At 37.3% G+C, this 14879-nt stretch overlaps 2 protein-coding genes across 6 annotated transcripts; both read right to left on the reverse strand.

The window, feature by feature from the left end:
• Positions 1-8796, reverse strand: LOC116249687 (protein FAR1-RELATED SEQUENCE 5-like). 3 transcript variants are annotated; one of them, XR_004171239.2, is made up of 5 exons: positions 8537-8796; positions 8298-8442; positions 7740-7842; positions 6686-6793; positions 5968-6368 (listed from the first exon to the last, which is right to left on the reverse strand). XR_004171239.2 is itself a non-coding variant. In XM_031622887.2 (4 exons), exons 3-4 carry the CDS (start codon positions 7836-7838, stop codon positions 6334-6336), a joined length of 1188 nt encoding a protein of 395 aa, XP_031478747.1. In that variant the 5' UTR covers positions 7839-7842; positions 8298-8442; positions 8537-8796; the 3' UTR covers positions 5968-6333. The 3 variants fall into 3 exon arrangements, 2 of the variants coding, with proteins under 2 accessions (XP_049933134.1, XP_031478747.1); XM_031622887.2 differs by having other exon boundaries at positions 6686-7842; XM_050077177.1 differs by lacking the exons at positions 5968-6368; positions 6686-6793; positions 7740-7842 and adding an exon at positions 1-2332.
• Positions 8797-10811: 2015 nt separating this feature from the next.
• On the reverse strand, positions 10812-14622 carry LOC116249686 (F-box/kelch-repeat protein At3g27150-like). 3 transcript variants are annotated; one of them, XM_050077176.1, is made up of 3 exons: positions 14237-14622; positions 13909-13965; positions 10812-12360 (listed from the first exon to the last, which is right to left on the reverse strand). In XM_050077176.1, exons 1-3 carry the CDS (start codon positions 14314-14316, stop codon positions 11112-11114), a joined length of 1386 nt encoding a protein of 461 aa, XP_049933133.1. In that variant the 5' UTR covers positions 14317-14622; the 3' UTR covers positions 10812-11111. The 3 variants fall into 3 exon arrangements, with proteins under 3 accessions (XP_049933133.1, XP_031478744.1, XP_031478743.1); XM_031622884.2 differs by having other exon boundaries at positions 13909-13997; positions 14237-14616; XM_031622883.2 differs by lacking the exon at positions 13909-13965 and having other exon boundaries at positions 14237-14611.
• Positions 14623-14879: the final 257 nt, after the last annotated feature.

Below are 14879 nucleotides of genomic sequence, written 5' to 3' on the forward strand. Positions count from 1 at the left end.
AGAACCATGACATGTAACAGATGTCCTTAAGGGTTTACTCTTATGAATAACTGATTCAATTTGTTTTTCAATTCCCATTGCACATGCTTGTTTGCAATTTATGGGAGTTACATAAATACTTGAAGAAAGATCAGTTGACTGCAAGTCTCTTCCTTCTTCCCTATTAGTTGACATATTTTCAAACGCACATGTAAATTGTTTATTAGAGCAAGGTTGTGCACTTGAAACTTCAGGAGTAATACCTTCCAATTCTGCCAAAATTTTATCAAATCTTTGTATGGCATGTTCATATTTCTGTTGTGAATTGAGTGCTGCACTAATACACTTGTTTGCCTTTAGGCTTAATATGTGTCTCTTTACCATCAATGAATCATCACCTCCAATTAGTTGACTTGAACAGCCCATATGATGCACTATGCCACTTCTTGCAGTTCTTGTCCACCTTTTAAGAACATAAATAGATGGAATTTCTTCAAATGATTCATGTGTCAATATAGAAAAAATGTGGCGACATACAATCCTGGATGACTTCCATAATGAACAGGTGCAAGTCAATAGTTCCTTCAAATTCCCACTGAAAGTAAGCTCATACTCTCTGTCGACTCTCCCATGCAATTGTTTGTCAATCACTTTATATATTTTTGAATCACCATGACAAGTAAATGTGACTCTACAACAAAGTGATTGTAGTAGTTGTTCTCTAAACATGTGAAAAACTGTTGGAGTACATGTACTCCTCAAGTGCAGCTCCATACTACCATTTGTAACTAAAGGTTCAGCTTCATCCTTCATTTTGTGATCATATTTCAACTCTTTACGCCTTCGTTTTTTAATAGCTTCATCAAACTTTAGAATGAATTCTCCCAAAGAAGTCTTCTTATTAACATAATTCTTAAAAAACTCATTCATACTGTCACTACGTTGAGTAGTTGACATTCATGCCATAAATGTGGAAGGCATATATGGTTTAGCCCACTCGGTACAAGTATTCCAAAATTTGACTACCCATTCACTTTCTTTCAAAGAGGGGAACAAAGTAACCAATTCACCCCATAAAGTTTTGAACTCTTGAATTTTTTCTGACTGATATAGCCATTTCTCCCATAGATCACGAAATTCTAGATTCTTATACAACTCACTGATATAGTCCGTAACATTTTGGTATATGTGCCAAATATAATACTTTTGAATAGTATGTGGCAACACCCTCTCTATTGCGGAGTTCATAGCAAGGTCTTGATCACTGATAATAGCAGCTGGATATTTTCCACCCATTGCTTGCAACCATTCACTAAATACCCACATCAAAGATGCTTCGGATTCATCTATAAGAAGAGCACATCCAAATACAATCGATTGGCAATGATGATTCACCCCAATGAATGGCACAAAGGGCGTCATATAATTATTTGTTTTATAAGATGTATCAAATAAAACTACACCTCCAAAATAGTAGTAATCCTCTCGTGCTCTCGCATCTACCCAAAAACAATTACTGAATTGCCCCATCGAATCAAATTGAATAGCATAATAAAAGTCAGGATTCTCCTCTTTTTTTTTCTTAAAATGGCCTACAACATACTGACAATCTTTTCCATAATAACTTCTGACCATCCTTTTAAAATGAACATCTAATTGTTCATCCATAAATGGAGCATTATGAAGGTCATCAGCTTCATGTGACAAAACATCCACAACCTGGTAAGGTTTTAAACCTGAACTAATGCATTTATTTACAAACAATTCATGTTTCTCATTAAATTGATGTGCACCTTTCAATATTTTGAACTTTGATGGAGAGTGCAATTCATGATTGTGTTGTAGATATACAGAACTAATAACCCAAACCTTCTTTTCCTTTTTCCAAGAAAGGTTAACTTTTGCTGGACAACCACATCTTGTTGTAACCCTCTCTTTTTTTCCATCATTTGTTTTTCTCTTCATACCTTCTTTGTTACAAGTAAATTGTCTCCACACAACTATACCTCGTTTTTTTTTACTTGAATACGAACATCAAATCCACTCATATCTGCATATACTCTGTAAAACTGGAAAGCATCTTTATCACTTTTAAACTCCATGCCAATTGAAGGTGTACAATGAATAGGTATAGATGGAGTATACCCTTCAATTTCATTATCAAGTGAAATGCTTTCTTTTTCGTTTCCTATAGATTCACAATCATGGTCAAATCCTTGTTCAATATTCTCCATGAGATTCACAACATGTGCATTACCACTACTTCCAACTAATCCAACATTACTATTTTCATCAACATTACTAGGTTCATCTCGAAATAGCATTGTTGTCACTTTGTTGTTTTGCCCTGTACCTGTAACTTTTAAACAACACAATGACAAACATAATTCAATTGATGGTGATTCAAGAAATGTACAACATAGCATGTAAAAACATGTCTAATTGAGAATAAACTAAATTAATGCACACAAAAATAAACTCAACATTTGGACTTTTGATACAATGCAATTGCTTTATTTTGAGAAAGACAATATGTAATTCATGTCTTCTTGTGGTGCTGATGCATATGAGTCGAGCAAGTGATGATCACATAAGCTCTCTCTCTCCAACACCCCCCCCCCCCCCCAACCTTTTGTTTCTACAATTACATACAAAAGGAAGTGAAATCATAGAGAGACTGATTAAAGAAAGTAAACTGTGAAAAACATTTAACATAATGGCATTTTTTTTTCTTATGCATCATTTTCCAATTTTACGTTAGGCACTAGAGTGACAATCTTGGCAAATGTCGCTAATTATCTCTTCACTCATGCATCCAAAGCATGACTGGTGCATTAGTTGCCACAAGACAATACAAAATCATGAGACAATTTGCAAACAACAAGAAATAATAAACTATTTGGATTTATCATGGATGAGCCACAACAACTTAAAATTTATTCCATACATACGGGAATCACATGTGTGGAAAGCTAGGAGATACTACTAAGGGAACCCACACCTTAACGGCCTGCCATCTATAGGTCCATGTGCATTGCCGAGAGGAAGTGATCAGGCTTTCGGAAAACCAGTAATTTTACGTGGAGATGAATGCTCAAGCATGATATTCCTAAAAACCTATAGGTAACCAACATGTTGAATGCGGCAAGGGTCAATAGGTGTGAAATATTTTTCTCATGAGTATGGGCACGTTGAAGAGGAACAAGAAAAGAATGTTTATCAATGGAAGGTGATCATTATTCTATTAACGATTCAACGTAATATATACAATGGGTTCACAACGGTAAGGAGTGAGCTCTCCTTCCTTCACGTTAAAAGTTTTCCAAAGATACATTTGATATTCAAGGCAAGTTGAGGTGGGGAGCCTTGACATGAACGTTGAAGTTGAGGAAGACGTTGAGATGGAATGCCGTTGGATTTGAACGTTGACTTTCTTTTAACACTCCCCCTTCAAACAGGTGTGTAAAGATTGATGACACCCAGTTTGAATAATAGATGATAAAAACCTTCTTTTCCTAATGCTTTCGTAAATAGGTCTGCCAGCTGGTCTTTGCTTCGAATGTAGCATGTGTGTATTGTCCCCTGAAGCAATTTTTCTCATACAATGTGACAATCTAGTTCGATATGTTTCGTACGCTCATGAAAAACTGGATTTGCAGCTATATGTAATGCTGCTTGATTGTCACAGAAAATTGTTACTGGATGTAGTTGACGTACTCCAAACTCGTTCAATAGATATTTCAACCATGTTATTTCGCATACCACATTTGCCATAGATCTATATTCAGCTTCAGCAGAGGATCGTGATACTGTTTGTTGTTTCTTTGACTTCCAAGATATGGGAACTGGGCCAAGAAACACACAATAACCAGTGCCAGATCTTCGCGTTTGACGGCAGGTGGCCCAATCTGAATCACAAAAGGCACTTAACTGCAAATTATTCTCCTTACTCATTAGGATGCCTTGGCCTGGATTTTTCTTGAGATATCGAACCACTCGAAGTGCCGCTTGTAGGTGAGGGATGCGTGGTTGTTGCATGAACCTGCTTAGGACATGTACAGCATATTATATATCTGGGCGTGTAATGCTGAGGTAGATTAATCTCCCAACAAGCCGACGATATTGTGTTGGATCCTTGATGTAGTCTCCATGATCTTCGTCCAACCCATGTTTTTGTTCCATGGGTGTTTCTGCTGGTTTTGCTCCCAAAAGACCTGTTTCATGAATAATATCTAGTGCATATTTTTGTTGTGAGAGATATATACCTTTTGAAGAACGGGCAATTTCAATTCCCAAAAAATACTTAGGTTTGCTTAAGTCTTTCATGTGGAATTTTTGACATAAAAATGATTTGAAGTTATCAATTGCATCCTTCACGTTTCCTGCAATCATTAAGTCATCAACGTATACAAGAATGACAAGAAAAACTTTATCATGCTTGAATGTAAAAAGGGAGTGGTCTGCTTTAGATTGCATAAAACCATACTCTTTCAGAGCAGTTAAAAGCTTGTGAAACCAATTTCTTGGAGATTGTTTTAAACCGTAAAGAGATTTATATAATTTACATACTTGATTCTCCCCCTGTTGAACATACCCTTGAGGTATTTTCATATAGACTTCCTCATGCAAGTCACCATGCAGAAAGGCATTATTGACGTCCATTTGACACATGACTCAATCTTGATTAGCTGCTATAGTGAAAAAGGTACATACCGTGACCATTTTTGCAACTGGGGCGAAAGTTTCATTATAGTCCAATCCCTCTTGTTGAGCATACCCTTTGGCCACCAGCCTCGCCTTGTAGACCCATCTGAATTTAGTTTAATTTTATAAACCCATTTGCACCCGATTGGTTTCATCCCGATTGGAAGTGAAGTAATAGTCCAAGTCTTGTTTTCTTGTAAGGCGCTAATCTCACTATCCATGGCGTCTCTCCATTCCTTATGTTGAACTGCTTCTTCAAAGGTTTGTGGCTCAGACTTGGAAACAAGAGATGTGAGAAACGCAAAATGATTACTAGAAAACCAATGAAAAGAAATAAAATTTCTTATAGGATACCTCGTTCCTTGTTGATAACCTGATTTGGAGATGTTTTTGGTTGAAGGTGAGGTAAGGAGTGAACATTGGAAATCTTTCAACCATACCGTTGGTTTTCTTATACGGGTAGATCTCCTAGATACTAAAGATGGATTTGGATCTGAATCTGGATCAAACGAAGATGGGTTTGGTTCATTTAAAGATGGATCTGGATCTAGATTAGACAATGATAGGTTTGGTTCATAGGTTTCCTGATCAATATTTTCTAGGTTAAGGGGATTAGAAATGGACGTGTCATGCCTTATAGCTTGAGTAGGATAGATGTCTAGATCATAAGGAATGGGTAAAGCAATACAGTTTTCATCAACTTTTTTATTTTGAAAAGGAAAAACATTTTCATGAAAGATTACATCGCGACTAACAAACACTTTTTGGGTCTCAAGATCATAAAGTTTATAAGCTTTTTGTCCGTCAGGGTACCCAACAAAAATGCATTTAATCACTCTAGAATCGAATTTGTGTTTGTGTTGGCATGTATTTGTGGCATAACATAAGGATCCAAAAACTCTAAGATGTTTGATGTTTGGTTTTTTTTCAAATAATATTTCAAAAGGGGATTTTCCGTTTAGTTTTGATGATGGTAATCGGTTAATTAGATATGTGGCTGTCAAAACACATTCATCCCAAAAATGCAAAGGTAAGTTGGCTTCAAACCGTAAGGCCCTTGCAACTTCAAGAAGATGGCGATGTTTACGTTCCACAACGCCATTTTGTTGAGGGGTAGCCACACAACTATGTTGATGAGTGGTACCTTGTTTTTGTAAAAAATCTTTCATTTCATGTGAAAAAAATTCAGTCTCATTATTCGTTCGCAAAGATTTAATTTGACAATTAAACTGCGTTTTAATCAAAGCAAAAAAAATTTTGATGAGATGCAAGGTTTCATATTTATGTCTCATTAAGAAAATCCAAGTGGTACGAGAGTAATCATCTACAATGCTAAGAAAATAATGCGCACCAGAAATAGTGGATTGAGCATACGGGCCCCAAATATCACAATGAATTAAATCAAAAGGATGCATTGTAGATATTTCACTCAAACCAAACTTAAGTCTAGTTTGTTTTGCTCGATGACAAGCACCACAAACATAATCATCATTCAAGTCAAAGTTTAAATCTAAATAATTGTTCACAAGCTTTAAGCGAGAATGGGAAACATGACTTAATCTTTTGTGTCAAAGTTCATGACTAGAAACGGCAAGACAAGCTTGAACAAATGGTGGCCTTTGTTGAAGAACATATAGTCCACCTTTTACCTCACCCTGCCCAATCGTCATCTTCGATTCCAGGTCCTGTATTATACAATGATCAGGTAGAAAAGTTATGGAACAGTTCAAATTTTTAGTTAATTCACTAACTGAAAGTAAATTAACTTTAAAAGATGGAATGCATAATACATCGTTAGCTTCAAACAAAGGCAATGATAGTTTACCCGCCTGATGAACTGGAATTGTTTTTCCATTTGGTAATGTCACGGGAACATAGCATGATTTTAAGTTTTGGAGCATATTTTCATCAGCACAAATATGGCGACTCGCTCCCGAGTCAATAATCCAAGTACAAGATTGAGTATTAATAGAACAAATGTTACCTCCATGAACGACATTACCTGCAAAATTGATATTGGTATGCTGGTTTTTCACCAATGATAGCAATTTGTGATATTCTTCAAGAGTAAATGCTGGAGTAGAACCTTTAGTGTCTAGTCCTTCACAACCTAGACCCCCAACACCATCAAAGGGAGTCAATTTCACATCAAGTGTATTGTTCTTTTGAAACACATTAGCTGCAATTGAAGATTTAAAATTAGGATCATAGAAACGATGTCCTGGAGGGTACCCAATGAGTTTGAAGCACTTTTCTTTAATGTGTCTGATTCCTCTACAATGGCTACAAACAGGCCGAATTTGACGTCCTCCTTTGGTTCTATAAAAGCCACCATAGTTAGCGTCGTGACTTTTAAATCGCTCACTTTGTTTGACTGCCAAGGCTGCAGTCCCTCCATTAGCCGAACCAGAAAATCGTGCCTCACGCTGTTTTTCTTCTTGAAGAACCATCGCATAAACTTTGTTGACGTTGGGAAGAGGATCAAGAAGTAAAATCTGGCCTCTAACGGCATTATAAGAATCATTGAGACCCATTAGGAATTGGATAACATGTTCCCTTTGGATTTGTTCCGAATACGACTTCATGCCTCCACAAGAACACATGGGAATGAGAGAATATGAACTAAGCTCGTCCCAAAGAGCTTTTAATTTGGTAAAATATAATGCAACAGTCATAGTAGCTTGTTGTAGACGACTAATAGAACTCTGGATTTGATAGATCCGAGGGGCAAGACTTTGAGTAAATCGTTCTCGCAAATCTTTCCAAACTTCTCTAGCATTAGTCAAATAAATAACACTCTCTACAATATCTTTGTTGACTGAATTTAAGATCCAAGAAAGTATCATATTGTTGGACCGAACCCATAGATGATAGCTCGGATCATCTTTTTCTGGTTCTTTGATAGAACCATCAATAAAACCAATTTTGTTTTTTGCTGAAAGAGCCATCAACATGGCTCGGCTCCACGTCCCATAATTTTCCCCATTAAAATGTTGTGAAACCAAGACATTTCCAAGGTTGTCAGAATGGTGAATAAAGAATGGGTTAGACATCACCTGAGACAGATCTGCGCCGTTGGGATCAACATGAACGACATCATCCGCCTTTTGTCTATCGTTGTTCTCATCAACTCCACGGTCTGCCATTCCCCTCATGGCTCTGATACCATGTGAAATATTTTTCTCATGAGTATGGGCATGTTGAAGAGGAATAAGAAAAGAATGTTTATCAATGGAAGGTGATCATTATTCTATTAACGATTCAACGTAATATATACAATGGGTTCACAACGGTAAGGAGTGAGCTCTCCTTCCTTCACGTTAAAAGTTTTCTAAAGATACATTTGATATTCAAGGCAAGTTGAGGTGAGGAGACTTGACATGAACGTTGAAGTTGAGGAAGAGGTTGAGATGAAATGCCGTTGGATTTGAACGTTGACTTTCTTTTAACAATAGGCAACATATATATCGGCTTTAGGAATGGGATTGGATGAGAAAGTCGCTGGTGCGGAACATCACCAAGCACTGACAGACGTGAAAGTACCGCGCAGGCGGCAAGCAAATAAAGCAAAAAAAAAGCTTAGCAGAAGAGAAAACGCCGAAACCGAGACGTACCCAACTGAGAATCGACAGCATTTTTATCATCAGCCATCGCACCTTCCCAAGAAGGCCCTGATCATTCACGGGGTCGCCGGAGTGGTGCAGAAAAACCAGCCAGACTAATGGACGCCCAAAAAGGAATTAGCTCCCGGGGGAATTCCTAAAGGGGGCCCGAACGGATCAAATGCACATTATGCCGGAAAGAAAAAGGGAAACAATTTTTTTTTTAAAAAAAAAAGGAAATCCTCGGGAACCTTAGACGTGTGTCCCTTCCTATCTTTCTCCCTCGTTCCGCTTCAACCGTAGACAGTGAGAAAGTGAGAGAGACAGAGAGAGTCGCCTGGTCTTCGCCGGACTACCTCTCACCGCCGCCGGAAAATCAGTTTAGGTCGTCGCCGGAGTGAGGAAGAGAGAGAGGGCAGTGAGCATTCTGGGTAAACTTGAAAAAGTAGAAGAAAAATTCAAAAGGCTTGTTTTTGGGCGCCACCCACCAGGGTCGCCCGATTTCTTTAAATCAGACAGTTGATCTGTAAAGCGGCATAAACCCTCTAAGTTAGCGTATTTAGGCTTATGCAAGCGGTTGATCTGTAAAGAAATAAAACTAACGACTAGCCTTATCCCAGCAGAGTGATTGATGTCTGCGTAAATCTGATGCGTGCTGGCTCAACGAACTACAACAAAAGAAAAACTAAGTCATCTTTTAAGTCCATGCTCACTACATGGAATTCTGTGAATATAGCAATTGCCGCTGTATCAGTTTAGTTACCGATATGGCTAATCAGCGTACATACATCGTCTTTTATTGACATTGTTTTAATTTAAATTGATTAAAAAATGATATAAACTTATGTTAATCATGTGTATTGCTGGATACAGGTCGATATTGACAAAGACTGATCAAAGAAGCTTTGATCTAACTGAACTGTTGCGGTGTTGCCTCTCTCTCTTGTTTATCTGTTTAAATTGGACGACATGCACGTCTGAGATCATGAAAACAGATCGAACCTTTGTCCAAATTCACAAACAAGGTGAAATTTTCTTTTCCTCTGTTCCCTCTTAAGAACCATTTGACTCATTAGTATTATATGATTGAGTTGGCCGTCCATTTGGTGAAACAATGGTCATTTCCTTTGTTTAACCAAATTGGGTTCTTTTTCCTCCCCAAGTTGGGGATTAAGGCTCCCATGTATAGTTGGTAAACTTGCTAATCCGACTCATGAATCACCTGAGTTGGCTAGGACCATCTATTTACTGAGTCATGATTCAAGACCTGCCCAAGTCGGCTAGAATCATAATCTAATTTCAGTTTTTTTTTATAAACTTGTGGAATATTGAAGTTTGTCTTTTTGTGGATTGTGAAATATATATATCAATATGTGATGGTTTTAAGTGTTTTTTGTCCCGTTACTTACTAATGAAACACTTCTGTTGCTTTCTCCTCAAGTCATTTCCTTGTTAGACAGCCAACCACTAACTTAACAAGCGTATATACAAAAAATTATTTAGTTTTAGCTGTAAAACGAAAAAAAAAAAAAACATGATGTCAACTAGGTAAAAACAACTACAAAACACATGATGTAATAAAAATGCACTATAAAAATTGATGATATAGGTCAACTAGCTAACCCAGTGACCCAACTGTCAGCCAATCTGAGTCGGAGTCATGGGTTTGCCAACTATGTTCCTCTATTCTCTACTAACAGGAACTAGGTAAAAACAACTATAACATTGCCGTAGGACTGGTTCTTCTTTCCAGTGTATGTGATCATCAGTGCTAAGCGGAAAATCAAACGGAGGTATATGGTACAACCAGCTGCATGAACAATGTGGTCAAGATTTTAGAGTCCAAGTCATTCTAACCGAGTCAGATAAAGAGACGGGTTTAGCATGATTGAAAACCTGCCAATCAACCGTTATCCAATGTCTTTTGTCTTTCAATATGTTTTTTTAGTTCCAGAAAACATGACCAATCCTGAGCCATTGTACTTTGTTGCACACAGATTTTCAGTGGTTCAAAACTTTCGCCCATTAAATTTGATAAGCCCCGTGGATCACAACTGTAAGGATGGAATTATAAAGAAAAATAGAAAATCTGAACAAATAACAATTGCAGTAAACAAACAACCTGTAATGGCAAATGAGAAAGAATGGGGCAGAAGAGCAGCTTTGTGCTGTGCTGAATGATCTGGTAATGCATATATGCCTGCCTCTCCGGACCATTCAATCACTTGGAGAAAATGTATACACATTTCAGCAGAGGAAAAGTTCTCAACAAGAAAATCAAACTTGGTTTCCTCTTCACAGTTCGGTACTTCATTATCTGCAGTATAAGGAATGCATGCATGTAAAATCAAACTCGAAAATGAATTCAACTTTGTTGCTTAGGCTTGCTGAAGACAGAGAAGCATGTTGGATAATAAACAGCTCTTCACATAGACTTACACGAGAATCATCCTGGAATATAAACTGGCAGTAGATTTGTATAAATTGACAGAGCTGTATTTCCATAAAACAGTTCAGGAACCTTAATAACTGCACCATAACTAGCAAAAATTGTTTATTTATTCCATTATCTTAGCACCATAAATGGCAACTACAAACCAAGCAGGACTTTAGCAAACATTTTACAGAAATATATAACAAAGCAAGGTAGACATAACAAGATTTTGGACAGAGCAAAACACCAAGGATGGTTTGACACAGATACATCAGTTTTCTTGCTGGCATGATCTTCCTATGTTAGGTTGTCACTCCATCTTCAAAGAAAATCTTCATGTACAAGCTTCTGTGTGAAGAGCTCCACTGAAGCTTGAATATGTTATGCTAAAATTAGGCCATCATAATGGAACATATAAATATGAAGGATCCAATGGAGTTACCCGTCCTCCCATGAAAATCCCATTGGCAATCTGTTGCATTTGGGTCAGGACGACAAGTAAAAATCGATATTCCTTGACTCTGATTATCCTCAGAATTCCCGACTGCACCAAGGATAATAAGCCTGTCTCCTAATGACTTGAAGGCAACTCCCCAGCCCCTGGTGTAATTTGTTCTCACAGGGACTACACCAAGGTCCTTCCACGAATTGCTTATTTTCAAATAAACTTTGAGCCGGCTTGAAGTGGGTTCAAGTGCATATAACTCATTGTCAACAACTGCAAGGAATGGGGGAGACTGAGAAATAGAACTAGACATGGCATTGAACATGCCAGGAATCAAATGCCATGTCCTCTTCTCTCTATCATAGAACTCCCCGCAGGTGAGAATTTTATCGTCGTCCATGCCACCAATTACGTAAAACTTATTGTCCATGAAACACCCAGAACATCGCTGCCTTCGTCTCCTCATGTTGGGAAGAGGCTTCCAGGACTTATCTACGGGATCATATTGTTCAGCAGAATCCAGGATTGTTTTATTCATTAATCCGCCAGCAACATATGCAACATCTCCACAATTTGCAGATGCAAACAGGCATCGTGAAGTAATCATGGATGGACCTCTATGCCAGCTGTTAGTGAGAAACTCGTATCTCCATACAGAGGACAGACCATTCTCCCTACCAGAAATCAGAAGACTATAACCAACAGAAAAAGATTCCTTATCTCCATCATAGAATGATGGTTCACAAGGCAAAACAGGAAGTTTCCTCCAACTCTCGAAATGAGGAGAATACTCCCAACAGTGGTGCTCTCCACTTGCTAACATTATGACTGATGCTTCGATTTGCCTGTTTTCCCTCCGTATCTTGGACAATTCCCCACTTTCTATCAGAGTTAAATATCGAGTGTTTATGCAACAAAGTTTTGGATGGTCAGACCTGGGAATCCTGGCAATGATCAAGAGTGCTACTTCATCACTAAACAAAGGAATGTAAGAGTAATCTGCATCCTGAGGTTCATCATTAGGGTTCATTGCCCTGCTAGAAGTCACTAAATGCTCCTCTAGAGTCAGACTAGATTCTGTGCCATTTGGAATGCCATGTCCCCATCTGGTTCTCCAGACAAGGGCTCGACAGCCACTAGCAGACTCCACGTTATCGGGTACCTGATGCCAGTTGTTTGCCACTTTGTATGTGTGCCTGGAAAGATCAAATTTCTGATTCCATTACAAATTGCACTTGCATAGCCAAATAAATATGCCATGTCTAGCTTGACATCACCCTTTTACAATGCTCAAGGAGATAGACAAAGAACAGAAACAATTAAAAATATAAGCAAATGTAGATAACATCAAAGCAAAAATCATGCAAGAATTCTGATGAAATAATTGGCTAAAAGCAGAACAAAGTAAAAACGTACCCATCAAATAACATGAAAAGATACCAAACAACTATCAAAATCCTAGACTCCTAGTACTATGTGTACAGTGTACACACACACGTACACATACATCAATGTCACAAATATCATTCTCGCATTTTCATTAGTGAGGTTATTCACAGGTATTATCTGGTCTCAGGAATATATGGAGAATTCAAAAAACTTTAAAATGTATGAAATAAAATTATAAAAATTTCCGTTTTCTGTTAATTAAGTTATTAAACTACAAAAGCGTTAATCAAATTCAAAATATTTAATATTATGTTCAGTAAAATCTCAAAAAAAATTAAATGCATTAAAATTTTTTTTTTTTTCTAAAAAGAAATGTGCATAAACATAATTTTTTCATTTTCATTTTTCTTTCTCAAGAAAATGCAATTCAAATCATAACGGTACATATATATGTATAAGAAAATTAGGTCATGACTTCTACTAATCCTAACAACTCTAACATCTAAGTTTATCTTTCTCTTCACCGTACACTCACTTGCGAGATAAACTAAAAAAAAATTATTAAAAACTCTGTATGTGTGTGTGCATATATGTGCATAATATGTGTGTGTGTGTGTGTGTGTGTGTGTATATATATAGAGAGAGAGAGAGAGATGAAAAGGAAAAAAATGGCTCAGCAAAATAATACCACCATGTGCACCACTTGTTGTTCCTTCATAACAGGTGGTCTTGCCAATTGTTTTTATTAAGGAAAAGTGAGGAATGAAGAATTAGGATAGTGACTGTCATTTCGATAGAGACCATTCAATTTGTTTATTTTTTTTTATATGCACATATAATTCATAAAATTTGTAGGTCAAATACATATAAGGCCTATGTGGATTGATTATAATGGTTTGATCGACTTGATTAACCGTTTACATGGTGTCACATGTAACGTTCTTGTTTCAAACTCATAGTACCAGTTGTCATGCACTTGTTTGAAAATTTAATTTTACATGTGCCATTATGTGAACTATCAAATAACTTCTTCAAAGGCAACTCATAATCAGTTTACATAGTTTGTATGTTTACTTAATTTACTTAACGATTTAGAACCCAAAGAGGTTAACATAACTGAGGAGGGCTCTAGCCTATAGGTGTTTCAGGGAGAGTCCTGCCATAGTTGCTTCGATGAAGGTTTCTAAGGTTCAAAAGGGCCTTCATCTCAGAGGTTTAGTTTTACACTTTCGAAAAGATAACTGCAGGTCAGGTCTCCTGCCGAAAGAGTAGTTTCTTGATTCTTAGAAAGCTGAAAACTACAAGAGAAACGGATTTTCTTTCTGTCTACCTGGCAGCCAAAAAGAAGAACTCACCTAGGAACAGAAAACAAGAACATTGTCTGTAACCCTGAATACACTTGCAAGCACCAACTGCTCGACGATATTCCTCATCCAACAAGAAGCTTAGAAATCAGAACAACAAAAACAGAAGAAACGTAAAGAAAATCATTGCATCATAGCCCCATCAGGAGCATAGCGAGTAAAATCACATCCCAGAGGAAAAGCTAAACAACTTTTATCACGCAATACCCTCAAAGACCATCCACAGAAAAGAACAAACGACCAAAGTAACTACATCTACACACAAGACCCATCACCCAAAATGATCAAAAGGAGCAAAAACAAGAATACATGGCAATACCAGAGTCTTACAGAGCCACTCCACCAGGTATCTCTTTCAACACCTGAGCTGATCGAAGAACTCCCCATGCGGAGCAGCATATGAGAGAGAAAGAAGAGAGAAAAGAGAGAGAGCAAAATGAATCAGAGAGACCAGTGACTTAAATAACGAAACGCCAGAGGTAGTTTTCATTTCTCGCTGCGCATTATGCAATATGTTGTTAGGGACTAATTTACAGAAAATAGATTACCTTTTTGTCACATAACAAAGTTACAAAACACGTCTAGTTTTTTGAAATTTCCACTTTAACTGCTTGTCTTTGGTAATTTTATATCAAATGGCCACTCCTGCACTGCTAATCTACCACCATTGACTGGGTTATCCTAGGGTTCAAGCAAGAAACTAGTATTTTCGAGAGTGTGCACCTCTACCTTTTTTTTTCAGATAGAAAAAAAAAACCCTACTGTTGAAGTGAGAGGCCTAACTGCATTGATTTAACTTGGTGTGCTTACATTTGCCTCCCCAACAATATAAAAAAAGAGGTGAAGAAGCATTCATCTTAAACATAGAGGACTCATAACCTCAATGAGGTTCTCTCTCTCTCTCTGTGTATAAGATAGTGATACCATTTCATTTCATTCTTTTATTTTGGTTCTAAATATGA

This window comes from Nymphaea colorata, chromosome 3 (genome assembly GCF_008831285.2).
Source record: "Nymphaea colorata isolate Beijing-Zhang1983 chromosome 3, ASM883128v2, whole genome shotgun sequence".
Lineage (NCBI taxonomy): Eukaryota > Viridiplantae > Streptophyta > Magnoliopsida > Nymphaeales > Nymphaeaceae > Nymphaea > Nymphaea colorata.

Coding starts and splice junctions, on each gene's coding strand:
- LOC116249686 (XM_050077176.1), bottom strand. CDS start 14,316: ATGCTGCTCCGCATGGGGAGTTCTTCGATCAGCTCAGGTGTTGAAAGA. Junction 13,966..14,236: donor AGTGGCTCTGTAAGACTCTG/GTATTGCCATGT, acceptor ATCGTCGAGCAG/TTGGTGCTTGCAAGTGTATT. Junction 12,361..13,908: donor TTCTTGTTTTCTGTTCCTAG/GTGAGTTCTTCT, acceptor TGATCTTTCCAG/GCACACATACAAAGTGGCAA.
- LOC116249687 (XM_031622887.2), bottom strand. CDS start 7,838: ATGAGGGGAATGGCAGACCGTGGAGTTGATGAGAACAACGATAGACAA. Junction 6,369..6,685: donor TACCAATATCAATTTTGCAG/GTAATGTCGTTC, acceptor TGTATAATACAG/GACCTGGAATCGAAGATGAC.